The sequence below is a fragment of the Glandiceps talaboti genome, chromosome 17, assembly GCF_964340395.1.
Source record: "Glandiceps talaboti chromosome 17, keGlaTala1.1, whole genome shotgun sequence".
In the NCBI taxonomy this organism is placed as follows: domain Eukaryota; kingdom Metazoa; phylum Hemichordata; class Enteropneusta; family Spengelidae; genus Glandiceps; species Glandiceps talaboti.
This window is the reverse complement of record NC_135565.1, coordinates 671088-690349: the sequence shown is the minus strand read 5'-3', so window position 1 is coordinate 690349 and position 19262 is coordinate 671088. Positions and strand designations below refer to the sequence as shown.

Sequence of the window (19262 nt, the reverse complement as noted above, 5' to 3'; positions counted from 1 at the left end):
ACAGGCTGTATTCTCCTATAGTGCCTTATTCTTCACAGTGTACACAGGCTGTATTCTCCTATAGTGCCTGATTCTTCACAGTGTACACAGGCTGTATTCTCCTATAGTGCCTGATTCTTCACAGTGTATACAGGCTGTATTCTCCTATAGTGCCTTATTCTTCACAGTGTACACAGGCTGTATTCTCCTATAGTGCCTTATTCTTCACAGTGTATACAGGCTGTATTCTCCTATAGTGCCTTATTCTTCACAGTGTATACAGGCTGTATTTTCCTATAGTGCCTTATTCTTCACAGTGTATACAGGCTGTATTCTCCTATAGTGCCTTATTCTTCACAGTGTACACAAGCTGTATTCTCCTATAGTGCCTGATTCATCATCCATGTGCTAACACATTTAGTTTGCTTATCCGCAGTAGTGGCAGTGGTAGTCCAGGTAGTGGTAATACTAATGGTAGTCCAACTGGTGGTAATGCTAGTAGTCTCACCATAATAACACCTTATACTGTCACTAGAACTAATGCATGCAGATCACCCCCAGAAACTCATCACTGCTACCCTAATGAAAGAACTAACACAGGTACAATGACCATGAGTAGAGTCCATCACAGAAAACAACGCTATTCAGCTGAGTCAGAGTCAGTCTATCTGAATGCTGGCAAAATAGAGCTTCCACACCAAATGGATATCTATTACAGCAAATCACAGCAGTACCAACAACATCTACAACGCCAACAACAACAACAACTACTACAACAACAACAACAACAACAACAACAACAACAATGTTATGATGATCAAGAGGAGAGTCACAGGAAAGCTACAAAACACAATGTAATAGGTAGAGTAACAATTGTTGTTTTGTTGTAGTTCCCAGTACAGTGTAATAGGTAGAGTAACAATTGTTGTTTTGTTGTAGTTCCCAGTACAGTGTAATAGGTAGAGTAACAATTGTTGTTTTGTTGTAGTTCCCAGTACAGTGTAATAGGTAGAGTAACAATTGTTGTTTTGTTGTAGTTCCCAGTACAGTGTAATAGGTAGAGTAACAATTGTTGTCAACTTCTGCCTATAGTAAAGCAAATGTGTGAATCAAATGGAGTGGATTTTATGATGTCGACCAAGAAATTGAATGTTCACTATTTTTAGCACAACTGAATGAGGTTCAGTCGTGCTATAGGCATGGTCAAATGTCTGTGTGTGTGTGTGTGTGCAGATGATCGCATCAGAGATGTGCGTTTTGGGTCAAAAAATGTGATTTTGGTTAAAAAAATCTTCAACTCCAAAACTACTGGGCAGACTGGCCTGAAATTTGGTGGGAACGTTCTTGGGGTGTGAGTGTAAATTAAGATTTGCTCACAACATGATGATGTGCTAAAAATGTGTCTTTTTGGTCAAAAAACTTTAATTTCAAAGCTTCTCAGCAGATTGGGCTGAAATTTAATGGGGATACATCTGGGGGTGTATAGATGAAGATATATTAAGCATATTATGATCTCATCAGTGATATGCACATTAAGTGTAAAAATGTGAATTTTGGTCAAAAATTAATATCTCAAAAAGTACTTGGTCAGTGAGACTGAAACTTGGTGATATGTTTCTAGAAGCCTTATTCTGCAGATTTTCTTCAAAACATCGAGACACAATTGGCCCTAGCAACCATCACCACCCCCTTAGCAACAACCAAAATGCAGTATATTTATGTCAAATAACATCTGGTAGGCAAGTGAGTAAACATTTAAAAAATCTATGCACATATCCCTAGCAACCATGACCAGGCCCATAGCAAACCCCAAACAGTGGTGCATTTCACAAAGATCACAGGGATTCGATTCTAAGACAAACGAATAAACATTCAAAAAGTGTATTCGGATATGCCTAGCAACAAGACCACACCCATAGTAACAGCCAAATGATCACTGATATTGCAGAGATAACAACAGGGATTAATAGACAATTTAATAAACATTCAAAAAATGTATGTAAATGTGCCTAGCAACAAGACCACGCCCATAGCAACAGCCAAATGATCACAAATATTGCAAAAATAACAGGGATAAATAGTAGACAAATAAACATTTTAAATTAACAAATGTTTGCAAATATACCTAGCAACCATGACCACACCCATAGCAACAGCCAAATGATCATGTATATTGCAAAGATAACATCAGGGATTCATAGACAAGTGAACGAATATTCAAAAAAATGTCTGAAAATATGTCTAGCAACCATGGCCATGCCCATAGCAACAGCCAAATGATTGCGTTCATTGCAAAGATAACAACAGGGTTGGATAGGCAACTGGATAATCATTCAGCAAATGAACACCTATACCAGATTGGTCTGAAATTTGTTTAGATTAAGAATTGTTCACGACATGATGATTCCATCAGTGATATACAAATTAGGGCTAAAAATGTGTCTTTGGTCAAAAATCTTTCATTCCCAAACTACTGAGCAGATTGGGCTGAAATTTAAGAGGGATGCACCTGGGGGTGTACAGATGAAGAAATATTAAACATATAATGATTTCATCAGTGATATTCAAATTAGGTGTAAAAATGTGAATTTTGGTCAAAAACTCGTATCTCAAAAAGTACATGTACTTGGTCAATGAGACTGAAACTTGGTGAGATGTTTCTAGAATTGTTATTCTGCAGATTTTCTTCAAAACATTTTGACACAATTGGTCGTAGCAACTGTGACCACGTCCTTAGCAACAACCAAATGGCAGTATCTGTGGTTAAATAACAACATCATTTGATATCTTTTGGTTAAATAACATCATCTGGTAGGCAAGTGAGTAAACATTCAAAAAATGTTTGCAAATATCCCTAGCAACCATGACCATGCCCATAGCAACAACCAAATGGCAGTATATTTTAAGTTTAAGTTTAAGTTTATTTATTTTCTAAAGTGCCTTTTCTATTTAAAATATTCAAAAGCGCTGCACATAAAATACAAAAACATAAATAAGGTGAATGCTACAAAGACAAGTATATCGTTAACACTCTTAAAATGTCAAATGTTAAAAGGATAGTGAATGGTCATTATAATTATAGACTGAGACTTGTTATAACAGCCTTAAAAATGTCAAATATTAAAACGAACGTAAATGACCACTAAAATAATATAAATTTTGTACTCTGAGTCAAATGACCAAATCACAATTCATGATACATTTTAAAGAGGAGTGTTTTAAGTTTTCGTTCAAAAAGTTCAAGTTCTGAAAGGTCTTTGAGTTCATCAGGAATGGAATTCCATAGTCTAGGTCCTGCAATGGCCAGGGCACGATCATTAATCTTGTTATAAGAACGGGGAATTTTGGTCAAATAATATCATCATATGGTAGGCAAGTGAGTAAACATTCAAAAATTGTATGCAAACATCCCTAGCAACCATGACCACGCCCATAGCAACAGCCAAACAGTGATGTATTTCACAAAGATAACCGGGATTCTTAGACAAGTGAACATTCAAAAAGTTTATGCAAATATGCCTAGCAACCAAACTATGCCCATGGCAACAGCCAAATGATCATGTATATTGCAAAGATAATGTGATGGATTAATAGACAAGTGACTAAACATTCAAAAAATGTATGTAAATGTGTCTAGCAACAAGACCACACCCATAGCAACAGCCAAATGCATATATTACAAAGATAACAACAGGGGTTAGGGGCGACATCAAAATAAAAAACATTGTAACTACGCGTCCTAACGAGTAGTGACAAGTAGCTACTAGTAGTTACGATGTACTACGGTGAATATTCATAAGTCTCGATGCATATTCATGTACTTTAGGTTGTAGACAATAAAAAGTAAACACCCATTGTCCGTTATTCATGAGCCCAAACTACGATCATTTACGCGTAGTCTTCATTATGAAAAAAATCACGAAACAAAAAGATTTTCTTTCCTGTGCAAATCAGTTTCACGCTTACTTTTTTCAATGTTATTCATTCGATGCCTTCTATGGCATTCATACAGTCGGCTAGTCAACTAAGTGTTTCAGATATATTCAGGTGTTTACCTAATATGTCTTGCCTAAAAATACCTTGAAGAAAAATTTTTATTCGAAACGTCGGATTTTACATCTATTTATTCGGACTGCCTCACAAGTTCCTTATGCACTTCTCGGCTAGTCAACAAACATGTCGACCATTTTCGTCTGGCTGGTGAGCGGTGCATTGATCGTGTTAGATTCGAGTCGCAGGATTTGTCAGTCGAATTCGAACATTGTCCACAAAACAAATTAAAAACTAAAGCTTATCTATATTAATATATCGTTTGATTTGATTGATTTAGAAGTCACCTAAAAACATTTTGTTTCTTCAAAATTTTGAGGAAAAACGTCATTTATATAACGAAATTTCGCGTTACGAATAACTGAATACGTTCATCATTTGCGTCTCTATGTTTATCTACCGACATCACGCCACATGTTGCCGAACATTGCAATTTCTCAACTCAACCCCATCATTTAGGAATGTTACTGTACTGAGAAACATAAAAAATTAGTTGTTGTTTTAGAATATATAAAATAAATCCCGTTATTTGATGATATAAAAGTCAAAACTGCACTTCCGCAACCCGGAAATTCAACAGCATTTCTTGGCCCTACCATGGCCGCCAAGCACGCGTGAGCTTGTAAGTTGTAGTGTTAGTTTGTCGACCGTGCCAAAAACAAAGTCTAACTGCAATTGATGCTTTGAGAGTCACACAATTGTACGATAATCTTCCTCAAAGATTTACTGTTAACCCAGGACTGTTACAATATTACATTCATGCGTCCATCACAATAAATTTCGAATACATACCGTCATGTTCGTGAAAAGATTTATTGAATATTGAAACTTTGATTCCGTGCGTATCTTATTGTTTTTTTATGAATATCGCCCATGAACTTGCACTCATAAAAACATGTACAGTACTAGTTTCATCAGCACATTACTGGCTGGAGTATGTGGTTTTCTTTGACGGTTGAAAATTATGACAAACTACGATCAACTACGATAGAAGACGATGTCATCATTGGAAACACGGAAGGTGAGAATCACTATCTATTGTGTGTTGGCGATAAAAAATTACATGTATCTACGCTCAAAGACGATGTCTTTACGGGAAACAAAGAAAAGAGAACTGATTATCTATTGTCAGTTATTCATGAACTTGAACACCTCATTACGTCCTGTTTCACGTAGTACATAGTAACTACTCGTAGCTACTCGTCACTACTCGTCACCTTAATAGACAATTGAATAAACATCCGAAAAATGTATGCAAATATACCTAGCATGGATCAGGATGTGGTTAAACATTTTTAAAAACTGTTTAGTTGTGCTACAATGCCATTGGCGCTATTTTTTGTTTTTCATGTGCAAAATTCTGAAAGTGTCTGCAGTTTAATAGCAAAATGTTTTTATTCTTGAACGCACCCAGTACAGTGCATACCTGATTTGTCTTGGCCTGGCGTAGCCTGTCCTGTACCTGCATTTCATACCAACCAAAATTGTCAGGGGGTGTACTACAATAGCCGATTTAATCCTAAATTTTGACTGACATCTCATCAGCATTGTCAGGGGGTGTACTACAATAGCCGATTTAATCCTAAATTTTGACTGACATCTCATCAGCATTGTCAGGGGGTGTACTACAATATCCTGTTGAATCCTAAATTTTGACTGACACGACATCTCATCAGCATTGTCAGGGGGTGTACTACAATATCCTGTTGAATCCTAAATTTTGACTGACACGACATCTCATCAGCATTGTCAGGGGGTGTACTACAATATCCTGTTCAATCCTAAATTTTGACTGACACGACATCTCATCAACAGTGTCAGGGGGGTACTACAATATCCTGTTGAATCCTAAATTTTGACTGACACGACATCTCATCAACAGTGTCAGGGGGGTACTACAATATCCTGTTGAATCCTAAATTTTGACTGACACGACATCTCATCAGCATTGTCAGGGGGTGTACTACAATATCCTGTTGAATCCTAAATTTTGACTGACACAACATCTCATCAGCATTGTCAGGGGATGTACTACAATATCCTGTTGAATCCTAAATTTTGACTGACACAACATCTCATCAGCATTGAATCCATGAACATTCATTGTGGCATTACAGGACAAACCTTATCAGCAAGTGAAATTACAAGTTGTACTACTGGTATGACAGGTTCATCATCAAATATACATGGTGTTAAGAGATCAGGAAGAGTCAGTCGTACTGGTAAGTCTGTACCCAGCTTTATTACATTATACAATCTATTGTATAAACAAGATGTCATGTCAACCAAGTTGTATCACAATATTGTGTACAATTCAATCAATCTATCAATCAATTAATTAATTAATCAGTCAATCAATCAATCAATGCTCAGACCTGAAATCTTGACATGGAATAAATGAAATGCAATAAACTTATGATTGTAATTCAATCAATCAAAATATTTTAATTGCCAAACTCCAGAACATTGTTGTGTTCAGTGTAACTAGATGGATTAATTATTACATAGTGACTATATAGTTTAAATGAAATGTTAAACCAGTCAGTATTGCTAAGTCACTTGTGAATAATAATGCATGTATACAATCTCAATCACATGAAACAACATTGTCATATAGTTTTCCTATCCAATAACAATGCATGAATCTTTGTATATGTATGAGTGTATGATATTTCCTTCCTCCAAAATGAGAAGTGACCAAGTAAAGTAATAGCATGTAATCAAATTAAATGTAGACCTATTTTTAATTTGTTGTCTTAACTTGATGTATCTCATCATTAAAGCGAATGTCTTAAACACAATCATAACCACTTTATGTTCTTTTAATATAACTTAATGGGTGGGGGTGGGGAATTTAAGACAATCTGCTGCAGCTAAGTAATCTTGTTGTGTAGGATGTACAATGTAGAAAGTTATTTTTTGTAAATTTATCAGCCCTCCAAAATATTTAATGAATGTCAAATTATTGCAATACAATGCCATTAATGCTATTATTCAATGTGCCATATGACAAATTGTATTTGCCATCTGTGTTCCCTCGTCACACCGCCTTTTGAATTAAATTAGATGGATTTATGTATGACACATAAAACTGCCGAAGGGGACAAATGTAATCCATATACTGTATGGAGAGAGAGAGAGAGAGAGAGAGAGAGAGAGAGAGAGAGAGAGAGAGAGAGAGAGAGAGAGAGAGAGAGAGAGAGAGAGAGAGAGAGAGAGAGAGAGAGAGAGAGAGAGAGAGAGAGAGAGAGAGAGAGAGAGAGAGAGAGAGAGAGAGAGAGAGAGAGAGAGAGAGAGAGAGAGAGAGAGAGAGAGAGAGAGAGAGATGCTTAATAACAACAACATTATGGTGGTGTCATGTAATGCAAGTATTTTTATTAGTTTCACTAGTTGATGGGTTTTTTCAAGCAGTAAGTATTTTGACTGCAGTGATTCAGTCCTAAATGAAGTGAGGTAGTCAGTCCTAAATGAAGTGAGGTATTCAGTCCTATCTGAAGTGAGGTAGTCAGTCCTATCTGAAGTGAGGTATTCAGTCCTAAATGAAGTGAGGTATTCAGTCCTATCTGAAGTGAGGTAGTCAGTCCTATCTGAAGTGAGGTATTCAATCCTAAATGAAGTGAGGTATTCAGTCCTATCTGAAGTGAGGTATTCAGTCCTAAATGAAGTGAGGTATTCAGTCCTAAATGAAGTGAGGTATTCAATCCTAAATGAAGTGAGTTATTCAGTCCTATCTGAAGTGAGGTATTCAGTCCTATCTGAAGTGAGGTATTCAGTCCTAAATGAAGTGAGGTATTCAGTCCTATCTGAAGTGAGGTATTCAGTCCTAAATGAAGTGAGGTATTCAGTCCTAAATGAAGTGAGGTATTCAATCCTAAATGAAGTGAGTTATTCAGTCCTATCTGAAGTGAGGTATTCAGTCCTATCTGAAGTGAGGTATTCAGTCCTATCTGAAGTGAAGTATTCAGTCCTAAATGAAGTGAGGTATTCAGTCCTAAATGAAGTGAGGTACTAGTATTCAGTCCTAAATGAAGTGAGGTATTCAGTCCTATCTGAAGTGAGTTATTCAGTCCTATCTGAAGTGAAGTATTCAGTCCTAAATGAAGTGAGGTATTCAGTCCTAAATGAAGTGAGGTATTCAGTCCTAAATGAAGTGAGGTATTCAGTCCTAAATGAAGTGAGGTATTCAGTCCTATCTGAAGTGAGGTATTCAGTCCTAAATGAAGTGAGGTATTCAGTCCTAAATGAAGTGAAGTATTCAGTCCTAAATGAAGTGAGGTACTAGTATTCAGTCCTAAATGAAGTGAGGTATTCAGTCCTATCTGAAGTGAGTTATTCAGTCCTATCTGAAGTGAAGTATTCAGTCCTAAATGAAGTGAGGTATTCAGTCCTAAATGAAGTGAGGTATTCAGTCCTATCTGAAGTGAGGTATTCAGTCCTAAATGAAGTGAGGTATTCAGTCCTAAATGAAGTGAGGTATTCAGTCCTAAATGAAGTGAGGTATTCAGTCCTATCTGAAGTGAGGTATTCAGTCCTAAATGAAGTGAGGTATTCAGTCCTATCTGAAGTGAGGTATTCAGTCCTAAATGAAGTGAGGTATTCAGTCCTATCTGAAGTGAGGTATTCAGTCCTATCTGAAGTGAGTTATTCAGTCCTATCTGAAGTGAGGTATTCAGTCCTAAATGAAGTGAGGTATTCAGTCCTAAATGAAGTGAGGTATTCAGTCCTAAATGAAGTGAGGTATTCAGTCCTATCTGAAGTGAGGTATTCAGTCCTAAATGAAGTGAGGTAGTCAGTCCTAAATGAAGTGAGGTATTCAGTCCTAAATGAAGTGAGGTATTCAGTCCTAAATGAAGTGAGGTATTCAGTCCTATCTGAAGTGAGGTATTCAGTCCTATCTGAAGTGAGTTATTCAGTCCTAAATGAAGTGAGGTATTCAGTCCTAAATAAAGTGAGGTATTCAGTCCTAAATGAAGTGAGTTATTCAGTCCTAAATGAAGTGAGGTATTCAGTCCTAAATGAAGTGAGTTATTCAGTCCTATCTGAAGTGAGTTATTCAGTCCTATCTGAAGTGAGGTATTCAGTCCTAAATGAAGTGAGGTATTCAGTCCTAAATGAAGTGAGGTATTCAGTCCTATCTGAAGTGAGTTATTCAGTCCTAAATGAAGTGAGGTATTCAGTCCTATCTGAAGTGAGGTAGTCAGTCCTAAATGAAGTGAGGTATTCAGTCCTATCTGAAGTGAGGTATTCAGTCCTAAATGAAGTGAGGTATTCAGTCCTAAATGAAGTGAGGTATTCAATCCTAAATGAAGTGAGGTATTCAGTCCTAAATGAAGTGAGGTATTCAGTCCTAAATGAAGTGAGGTATTCAGTCCTAAATGAAGTGAGGTATTCAGTCCTAAATGAAGTGAGGTATTCAGTCCTATCTGAAGTGAGTTATTCAGTCCTAAATGAAGTGAGGTATTCAGTCCTAAATGAAGTGAGGTATTCAGTCCTAAATGAAGTGAGGTATTCAGTTCTAAATGAAGTGAGGTATTCAGTCCTAAATGAAGTGAGGTATTCAGTCCTAAATGAAGTGAGTTATTCAGTCCTAAATGAAGTGAGGTATTCAGTCCTAAATGAAGTGAGGTAGTCAGTCCTATCTGAAGTGAAGTATTCAGTCCTAAATGAAGTGAGGTATTCAGTCCTAAATGAAGTGAGGTATTCAGTCCTATCTGAAGTGAGGTATTCAGTCCTATCTGAAGTGAGGTATTCAGTCCTAAATGAAGTGAGGTATTCAGTCCTAAATGAAGTGAGGTATTCAGTCCTAAATGAAGTGAGTTATTCAGTCCAATCTGAAGTGAAGTATTCAGTCCTATCTGAATTGAGGTAGTCAGTCCTATCTGAAGTGAGGTATTCAGTCCTAAATGAAGTGAGGTATTCAGTCCTAAATGAAGTGAGGTATTCAGTCCTAAATGAAGTGAGGTATTCAGTCCTAAATGAAGTGAGTTATTCAGTCCTAAATGAAGTGAGGTATTCAGTCCTAAATGAAGTGAGGTATTCAGTCCTATCTGAAGTGAGGTATTCAGTCCTATCTGAAGTGAGGTATTCAGTCCTAAATGAAGTGAGGTATTCAATCCTAAATGAAGTGAGGTATTCAGTCCTATCTGAAGTTAGGTATTCAGTCCTAAATGAAGTGAGTTATTCAGTCCTATCTGAAGTGAGGTAGTCAGTCCTATCTGAAGTGAGGTATTCAGCCCTATCTGAAGTGAGGTATTCAGTCCTAAATGAAGTGAAGTATTCAGTCCTAAATGAAGTGAGGTATTCAGTCCTATCTGAAGTGAGGTAGTCAGTCCTATCTGAAGTGAGGTATTCAGTCCTATCTGAAGTGAGGTATTCAGCCCTATCTGAAGTGAGGTATTCAGTCCTAAATGAAGTGAAGTATTCAGTCCTAAATGAAGTGAGGTATTCAGTCCTAAATGAAGTGAGGTATTCAGCCCTATCTGAAGTGAGGTAGTCAGTCCTAAATGAAGTGAGGTAGTCAGTCCTAAATGAAGTGAGGTATTCAGTCCTAAATGAAGTGAGGTATTCAGCCCTATCTGAAGTGAGGTAGTCAGTCCTAAATGAAGTGAGGTATTCAGTCCTAAATGAAGTGAGGTATTCAGTCCTATCTGAAGTGAGGTATTCAGTCCTATCTGAAGTGAGGTATTCAGTCCTAAATGAAGTGAGGTATTCAGTCCTATCTGAAGTGAGGTAGTCAGTCCTATCTGAAGTGAGGTAGTCAGTCCTAAATGAAATGAGGTTAACATGGTATCTAGTCATCCAATAGTTGTACACCTCAGTTAGTCTGGATGTCAACATGGTATCCAATCATCTCTAACCATGTCTACCTAAATGAGAAGTTATGCACCAAAGGTGGTTCATGCAAGTGAGTTAACCCCATCTATTAGAATGATGTAACATTATGTGACTGTCCCAGTAATAACTAACTTATAATTGGGTAGAAAATGACTGTGTGGCTGGCTTCCTTTGAATTTGATATTTCATCTCAGGACTCAACGACCTAGTCTTAACTCTAAAGTGTTTAATTTGTATTAAGTAGTAGATAGTTATTGTAACATTACTGCTATTACCCAGTGTGAATGACTGTAAGAGTTTTATCTACAGCTGGTGCAATGTTGTAAGAGAGACATTCTCCAAAGTTACTTCTCTTCATTATTAAACATTTTAGATAATTATATAAATGTTTTGATTGGATTCAAATGAGTAAGTTTTAAAGATTTCATGAAATGGCATCTCAATTGTTTTTTTTTAAAAATCAGTTTACTAGAACCTCCTCTCATACTCTCCCCCATCATGCCATGAGCCCAGTACAGTGCTATGCCCCAATGACCTCTACCCCTGTCATGCCATGAGCCCAGTACAGTGCTATGCCCCAGTGACCTCTACCCCTGTCATGCCATGAACCCAGTACAGTGCTACTCCCCAGTGACCTCTACCCCTGTCATGCCATGAACCCAGTACAGTGCTACTCCCCAATGACCTCTACCCCTGTCATGCCATGAGCCCAATACAGTGCTATGCCCCAATGACCTCTACCCCTGTCATGCCATGAGCCCAGTACAGTGCTATGCCCCAATGACCTCTACCCCTGTCATGCCATGAGCCCAGTACAGTGCTACTCCCCAGTGACCTCTACCCCTGTCATGCCATGAGCCCAGTACAGTGCTATGCCCCAATGACCTCTACCCCTGTCATGCCATGAGCCCAGTACAGTGCTATGCCCCAATGACCTCTACCCCTGTCATGCCATGAACCCAGTACAGTGCTATGCCCCAATGACCTCTACCCCTGTCATGCCATGAGCCCAGTACAGTGCTATGCCCCAATGACCTCTACCCCTGTCATGCCATGAACCCAGTACAGTGCTATGCCCCAGTGACCTCTACCCCTGTCATGCCATGAGCCCAGTACAGTGCTATTCCCCAGTGACCTCTACCCCTGTCATGCCATGAGCCCAGTACAGTGCTACTCCCCAGTGACCTCTACCCCTGTCATGCCATGAGCCCAGTACAGTGCTATGCCCCAATGACCTCTACCCCTGTCATGCCATGAGCCCAGTACAGTGCTACTCCCCAGTGACCTCTACCCCTGTCATGCCATGAACCCAGTACAGTGCTATGCCCCAATGACCTCTACCCCTGTCATGCCATGAGCCCAGTACAGTGCTATGCCCCAATGACCTCTACCCCTGTCATGCCATGAACCCAGTACAGTGCTATGCCCCAATGACCTCTACCCCTGTCATGCCATGAACCCAGTACAGTGCTATGCCCCAATGACCTCTACCCCTGTCATGCCATGAGCCCAGTACATATACTGCATGCAGTGCTACTCCCCAGTGACCTCTACCCCTGTCATGCCATGAACCCAGTACAGTGCTATGCCCCAATGACCTCTACCCCTGTCATGCCATGAGCCCAGTACAGTGCTACTCCCCAGTGACCTCTACCCCTGTCATGCCATGAGCCCAGTACAGTGCTATGCCCCAGTGACCTCTACCCCTGTCATGCCATGAGCCCAGTACAGTGCTACTCCCCAGTGACCTCTACCCCTGTCATGCCATGAGCCCAGTACAGTGCTATGCCCCAGTGACCTCTACCCCTGTCATGCCATGAGCCCAGTACAGTGCTATGCCCCAGTGACCTCTACCCCTGTCATGCCATGAGCCCAGTACAGTGCTACTCCCCAGTGACCTCTACCCCTGTCATGCCATGAGCCCAGTACAGTGCTATGCCCCAGTGACCTCTACCCCTGTCATGCCATGAGCCCAGTACAGTGCTATGCCCCAGTGACCTCTACCCCTGTCATGCCATGAGCCCAGTACAGTGCTATGCCCCAGTGACCTCTACCCCTGTCATGCCATGAGCCCAGTACAGTGCTATGCCCCAGTGACCTCTACCCCTGTCATGCCATGAGCCCAGTACAGTGCTATGCCCCAGTGACCTCTACCCCTGTCATGCCATGAGCCCAGTACAGTGCTACTCCCCAGTGACCTCTACCCCTGTCATGCCATGAGCCCAGTACAGTGCTATGCCCCAGTGACCTCTACCCCTGTCATGCCATGAGCCCAGTACAGTGCTATGCCCCAGTGACCTCTACCCCTGTCATGCCATGAGCCCAGTACAGTGCTACTCCCCAGTGACCTCTACCCCTGTCATGCCATGAGCCCAGTACAGTGCTATGCCCCAGTGACCTCTACCCCTGTCATGCCATGAGCCCAGTACAGTGCTATGCCCCAGTGACCTCTACCCCTGTCATGCCATGAGCCCAGTACAGTGCTATGCCCCAGTGACCTCTACCCCTGTCATGCCATGAGCCCAGTACAGTGCTATGCCCCAGTGACCTCTACCCCTGTCATGCCATGAGCCCAGTACAGTGCTATGCCCCAGTGACCTCTACCCCTGTCATGCCATGAGCCCAGTACAGTGCTATGCCCCACTATCCTCTCCACTTCATATACTTATTTCTCCTACTGAAAAAAATGTAGTGAAAACCCTGATTGCCTGTGTTAGCAATTGGTGTGAATTGAAGTGCTAATATAGCAAATAATATTGTATTGTGTGTACGCTTTAAAATCAATATTGTGTGATATATAAATTGTAATGCTTATCTGGGGACATTGAATTGATCTGTGTGAAGCTGTAAATGTTTATTTAATAAAATATATTTTTTGCCATAGTCAGTTGCAAAGCTGGATAAGCTTGCTTACAAGTTTGATAATAACTTCCTCCAGACACCAAGCATACTATTAGCACAATGCTTCAAAAACAAAGAGTGTATGGATTGTAGGTTTCATAACTTTCTCTTCTACTCTGATATCCTTGTCATCCATATCAATGGTTGTTTTGTGTTACAGGACATTATAGTGTAGATTCAGATTTAATGACTAGTGAAATAGAGAGCCACACCACACAAAGACGATACTCTGCTAGTACTAGTGATAGTGATGATCCACCTCTACACAAACATAAATTACAATCGTCAACTACCATGGCAACATCATCCAAGTCTGTTACCATGACAACCAGTGAGACAAAGTCATCCAGAGGGTAATTAATTTGTGTACATATGTGTCTGTACAAACTATATACAAAAGAGATGTTCACTACTTAAAGGGTGTAGTTACTCCTGGTTTCATTCATTCATTCATTCATTCATTTATCTATCTATCTATCTATCTATCCATATCTGTTTGTCATACTCACCCTGTGCATGTTATTCTGACTTTAATCATCACTTTTAATCATTTGGTGTGTTTTTGCGGTGTTAGTGTCACTTTTCACCACCTTTGTTTTTTATGCATGGCCTTGCATGGCAAGTGTTTAACTGATTTAATACTGAACCAGATACTGACTCTGTCTTACTAATTGTTGACAACAGTGTGTCCATACTGGTATTGTTCACCTAGGTAAAGGGACACAATAGAATTTATTGTGTCCATACTGGTATTGTTCACCTAGGTAAAGGGACACAATAGAATTTATTGTGTCCATACTGGTATTGTTCACCTAGGTAAAGGGACACAATATAATTAATTGTGACCATACTGGTATTGTTCACCTAAGTAAAGGGACACAATAGAATTAATTGTGTCCATACTGGTATTGTTCACCTAGGTAAAGGGACACAATAGAATTAATTGTGTCCATACTGGTATTGTTCACCTAGGTAAAGGGACACAATAGAATTAATTGTGTCCATACTGGTATTGTTCACCTAGGTAGAAGGGACACAATAGAATTAATTGTGTCCATACTGGTATTGTTCACCTAGGTAAAGGGACACAATTACCCCCCCCCCCAGCAAATATCCATAACAACCATGACCATGCCCATAGCAACAGCCAAATGGTGGTGTATTTCACAAAGATAACAAACAGGATTTTTAGACAAGTGAACAAACATTCAAAAAACATATGCAAATGTACCTATCAACAAGACCATGCCCATAGCAACAGCCAAATGATCACGCATATCACAAAGATAACAACAGTGATGAATAGACAATTGAATAAACATGCAAGAAATGTACATAAATGTGCCTAGCAACAGGACCACACTCATAGCAACAGCCAAATAATCAGGTATATTGCAAAGATAGTATAGTATAGTATAGTATAATTGTTTATTATAGTGACATGAGGTTTACCTGAAAAGTTTACATTGACAAAAAAAAAGAACAATAAATAATAACACCTCCCAGCCAAGACAACAATATGTATTGTATTATACCAGAAAAATTATGGCGCAAATCAAGAGATGTGATTGGTTTAGACATTGAACTAGCATATCTAAAATGAGCGATAATGAACAGTTAGCATGTGTCCAAATTTTGATGTTCACTGTTCGTCTACGAACGTTGTAGTCCACCATGATATTGATATAGTGAACGCTGCGAATTGTTAGAGGAGGATTTTCTCAATGAGACAATATTTTATGGAAAATTATGAAGGAAATTTCGAAAGCAGCCAAGTTATCACGTATTTGTACAAATCATCGCCTACTAAGGTCTAGACATGCACAAGATCAGTTCTACTGTCTAATCTCGGCTGGAGTGGAAACAAGTGAGCTGTCCTGTCATAAAAATGAAGCAATTGTAAGAGCTTACACTGGCCGACTTACCATTAATCTAAATAAAAATTTGTCTGCAATCCTGTCCTAGAGTATCAGTCATCAATCCGAGAGGGTAAACCTCAAACCCGAAAATCTACTGACATAACTTCCAGTAATATAAATAAATTGTAAATATCAACCTGTCGCCATGTCTATCGTCTCACTCCACCGAGTCAGGCACAAGGCATGCTGTATTCAATAAGCACTTCAAGTTTATACCTTGAGTTTATTCATTACTGTATACTTTTAATGAGCCGATCAATTTACAGATTATCCCTAGAAATGACTAGCAGATAAAATAAATCCAGTCACTGCACGACATTAATGTCATGGTTGAGGATCAGCTGTCTTCAAAGCAGCTTTATTGTTATACAAACTATTCAGGAGGGGGGGTGCAAATAAAAACAGAAAACGTTAGTTCTTATGTTTCCGATATTTTCAGTATACTGGTATAAAATAATTATAGCAGTAAATCACCCCTGGGGATGGTATGCCACTCAGTTTTGACCTGTGAACGAAATATATGCACGAGCGATATTTCGTTCACTGGTCCAAACCTCTTGGTATACCATCCCCAGGGGGTGGTTTATTGATTAAATAGACAATTGAATAAACATTCAAAAAATGTACAATTTTGCTATGTAAATGTTCCTAACAAAAAGATCACACCCATAGCATAGCAACAACAGCCAAATGATCACTTATATTGCAAAGATAACAACAGGGATTAATAGACAAATAAATAAACATTCAAAAAATGTATGCAAATATTCAATCAATTATACAGTTGTGCTACAACACCATTGGCACTATATTTCATACAATCTAATACAGCACACTACCATGACTGGTGGTAATTCTCTCTAAACATCCATTGTGGTGGCTGAGTCTTCTACGATGAGTGCTTGTTCATGTTTAATTTTGTTTATCAAAGCTGCAAGTCTGTACTAGACAATATTTCAAAATCTGAGCCCAAAAAATGAAGAACTTGGATTGTATTGATGTACATTCAAGTTTGAAATTGATGAACTGCTGATTCCTGAGATTGTATTTGTCATAGGATAAGTAAGATATAGACAGATATCTGGAATGTTGGTATGTTGCATGTTGTGAAGTTACATGTATCATAATTTTACTGTCACATGTCACATAACACATTGTACAATGCAAAGTTATTTGTACAATGAAAAATCTACATGTACTGTAAGAGAGATGATGTTAGTTGGATTGTACATCTATAGAGTTATACATCATGTGTTTTACTAGTACTAAGCTATGTGATGTTGTAGGACTTACAAACACACTATCAGAACGATGGTGTGTGTTCACAAGGCCCAGCTATATCACTATACACTATATCAAGATGTCACCTAACTTGACATCAGAGATGCCAATATTAATGGCTCTTTGTTGAAATGTCAGAATTCATGCATCTTGAGAAAATACAATGTATCTTCCACAGCAATGTAACTTGACTTGTTAGACAATTATAGAGTTGCTTACAAATGCATAACCAGATATGTCAATGCTGGCCATTATTACAATACAAGAAATGCAGTCCTGCAATCATTACGGGCATTAGGTGCTGGTCCTGCAATCATCATGCCTGGCTCATTTAATGAATTACCAGTGCAACCATAGATTGGCTTTAATGTTGTTAATGGTAAAAGTTGAATGATCCTGGCAACCACAGTTTGGCTTTATATAGTGTTGTTAATGATTTTATAAAAGTAATGCATGATGGGTTTATAATGGATTTGGTAAACTGCCAATAAAAATATGATAACTTGGCAAATTGTCATTTGTAATCTATGATTAATTTGGCAAGATGCCAACTTAGTATATGATGGCTTGGCAAGATGCCAACTAACCATTGTAGTATATGATGGCTTGGCAAGATGCCAACTAACCATTGTAGTATATGATGGCTTGGCAAGATGCCAATTTAGTTTATGGTGATTTTGGCTAGATGCCAACTAAGAATATGATGGCTTTGGTAAGATGCCACATATAAATTGGCCAACCGGTCTTTTCAGCTTGGCTAACCTGGTCACACCCTAGGCTAGACATTAATTTAATATCCTGTATGTCAGTGAATTCAAACAACACTCACAGTTTTTGATTGCATTTATGGTGTCAAAAAAATTCCAAAATGTTTTAACAAAGTTTCTCTCATTTCAATACTAATGAATTTTGTGTGATAGTATAGTGGACAGTGCACAACTGCACTTAATGGGATTTGAAAAAGAAAAAAAATTAATGGACATGTAACTGAGAGGTTTGTACCTTGATTTCTAAACTTCATCTAACTAACAATCAAGTGATTTAGAGGTGAAAGTAATCTCTTCAGTGATGCCTCCATGTAGTTTGTATGACATAATTTATATATTAACAATTATAGGAGGCAGGCAACCTATGAGAGACTACAGAGAAAGTACAATGAGGAGCAACCATCATCAAACAGAGGGAAGAGAAGGCCAATCCATAGCAACCCTTGCAACCAAACAGATCTGTCTGTACCAACCACAAAAATGGTAACCATGGTAACAACAGGTCATCATAGTCAGGTATGTATTGATGATACCAGGATTCCTTAGAGTGGTTCTATCTGTTACTGACTAATTCTGAGCTAGCTAAAGTCAGGGTACAGATTGCAATTTGAGTGTTTCTATCTGTGTAGAGAACTGTTATATTTTGATATCACCCCCTAAATATGTAGAGAACTGTTATATTTTGATATCACCCCCTAAATATGTAGAGAACTGTTACATTTTGATATCACCCCCTAAATATGTAGAGAACTGTTACATTTTGATATCACCCCCTAAATATGTAGAGAACTGTTACATTTTGATATCACCCCCTAAATATGTAGAGAACTGTTACATTTTGATATCACCCCCTAAATATGTAGAGAACTGTTACATTTTGATATCACCCCTACATATGTAGAGAACTGTTACATTTTGATATCACCCCCTAAATATGTAGAGAACTGTTACATTTTGATATCACCCCCTAAATATGTAGAGAACTGTTACATTTTGATATCACCCCCTAAATATGTAGAGAACTGTTACATTTTGATATCACCCCCTAAATATGTAGAGAACTGTTACATTTTGATATCACCCCCTACATATGTAGAGAACTGTTACATTTTGATATCACCCCCTACATATGTAGAGAACTGTTACATTTTGATATCACCCCCTACATATGTAGAGAACTGTTACATTTTGATATCACCCCCTACATATGTAGAGAACTGTTACATTTTTACCTTGAGTTATACATGCATAAGCCAAGTAGAAGTAGAGCAAACAACCACTGGGATTTATGCCACCTCAATTATAGGCTTAGCCATTATTATATGCTTCTTTTTTCAATCAAAATCATCAAAACTATTATTTCTTTCTAATTTTTCATAGATATACTTGTGCAATTATTAGTCCCCAATATTTCTAATTTTTCATAGATATACTTGTAAAATTATTAGTCCCAATATTTCTAATTTTTCATAGATATACTTGTAAAATTATTATTCCCCAATATTTCTAATTTTTCATAGATATACTTGTG

At 38.4% G+C, this 19262-nt stretch overlaps 1 protein-coding gene across 1 annotated transcript in view; it reads left to right on the top strand.

Annotated features, from left to right (window-relative positions):
• LOC144448602 (cytosolic carboxypeptidase 2-like) overlaps positions 1-19262 on the top strand; it is a 211183-nt gene that overhangs the window by 162802 nt on the left and 29119 nt on the right. The window contains exons 26-29 of the mRNA XM_078138878.1: positions 698-840; positions 6147-6251; positions 13925-14117; positions 18082-18247. Coding sequence (XP_077995004.1) covers positions 698-840; positions 6147-6251; positions 13925-14117; positions 18082-18247 — 607 coding nt within the window. The remainder of the gene's footprint in view (positions 1-697; positions 841-6146; positions 6252-13924; positions 14118-18081; positions 18248-19262) is intronic.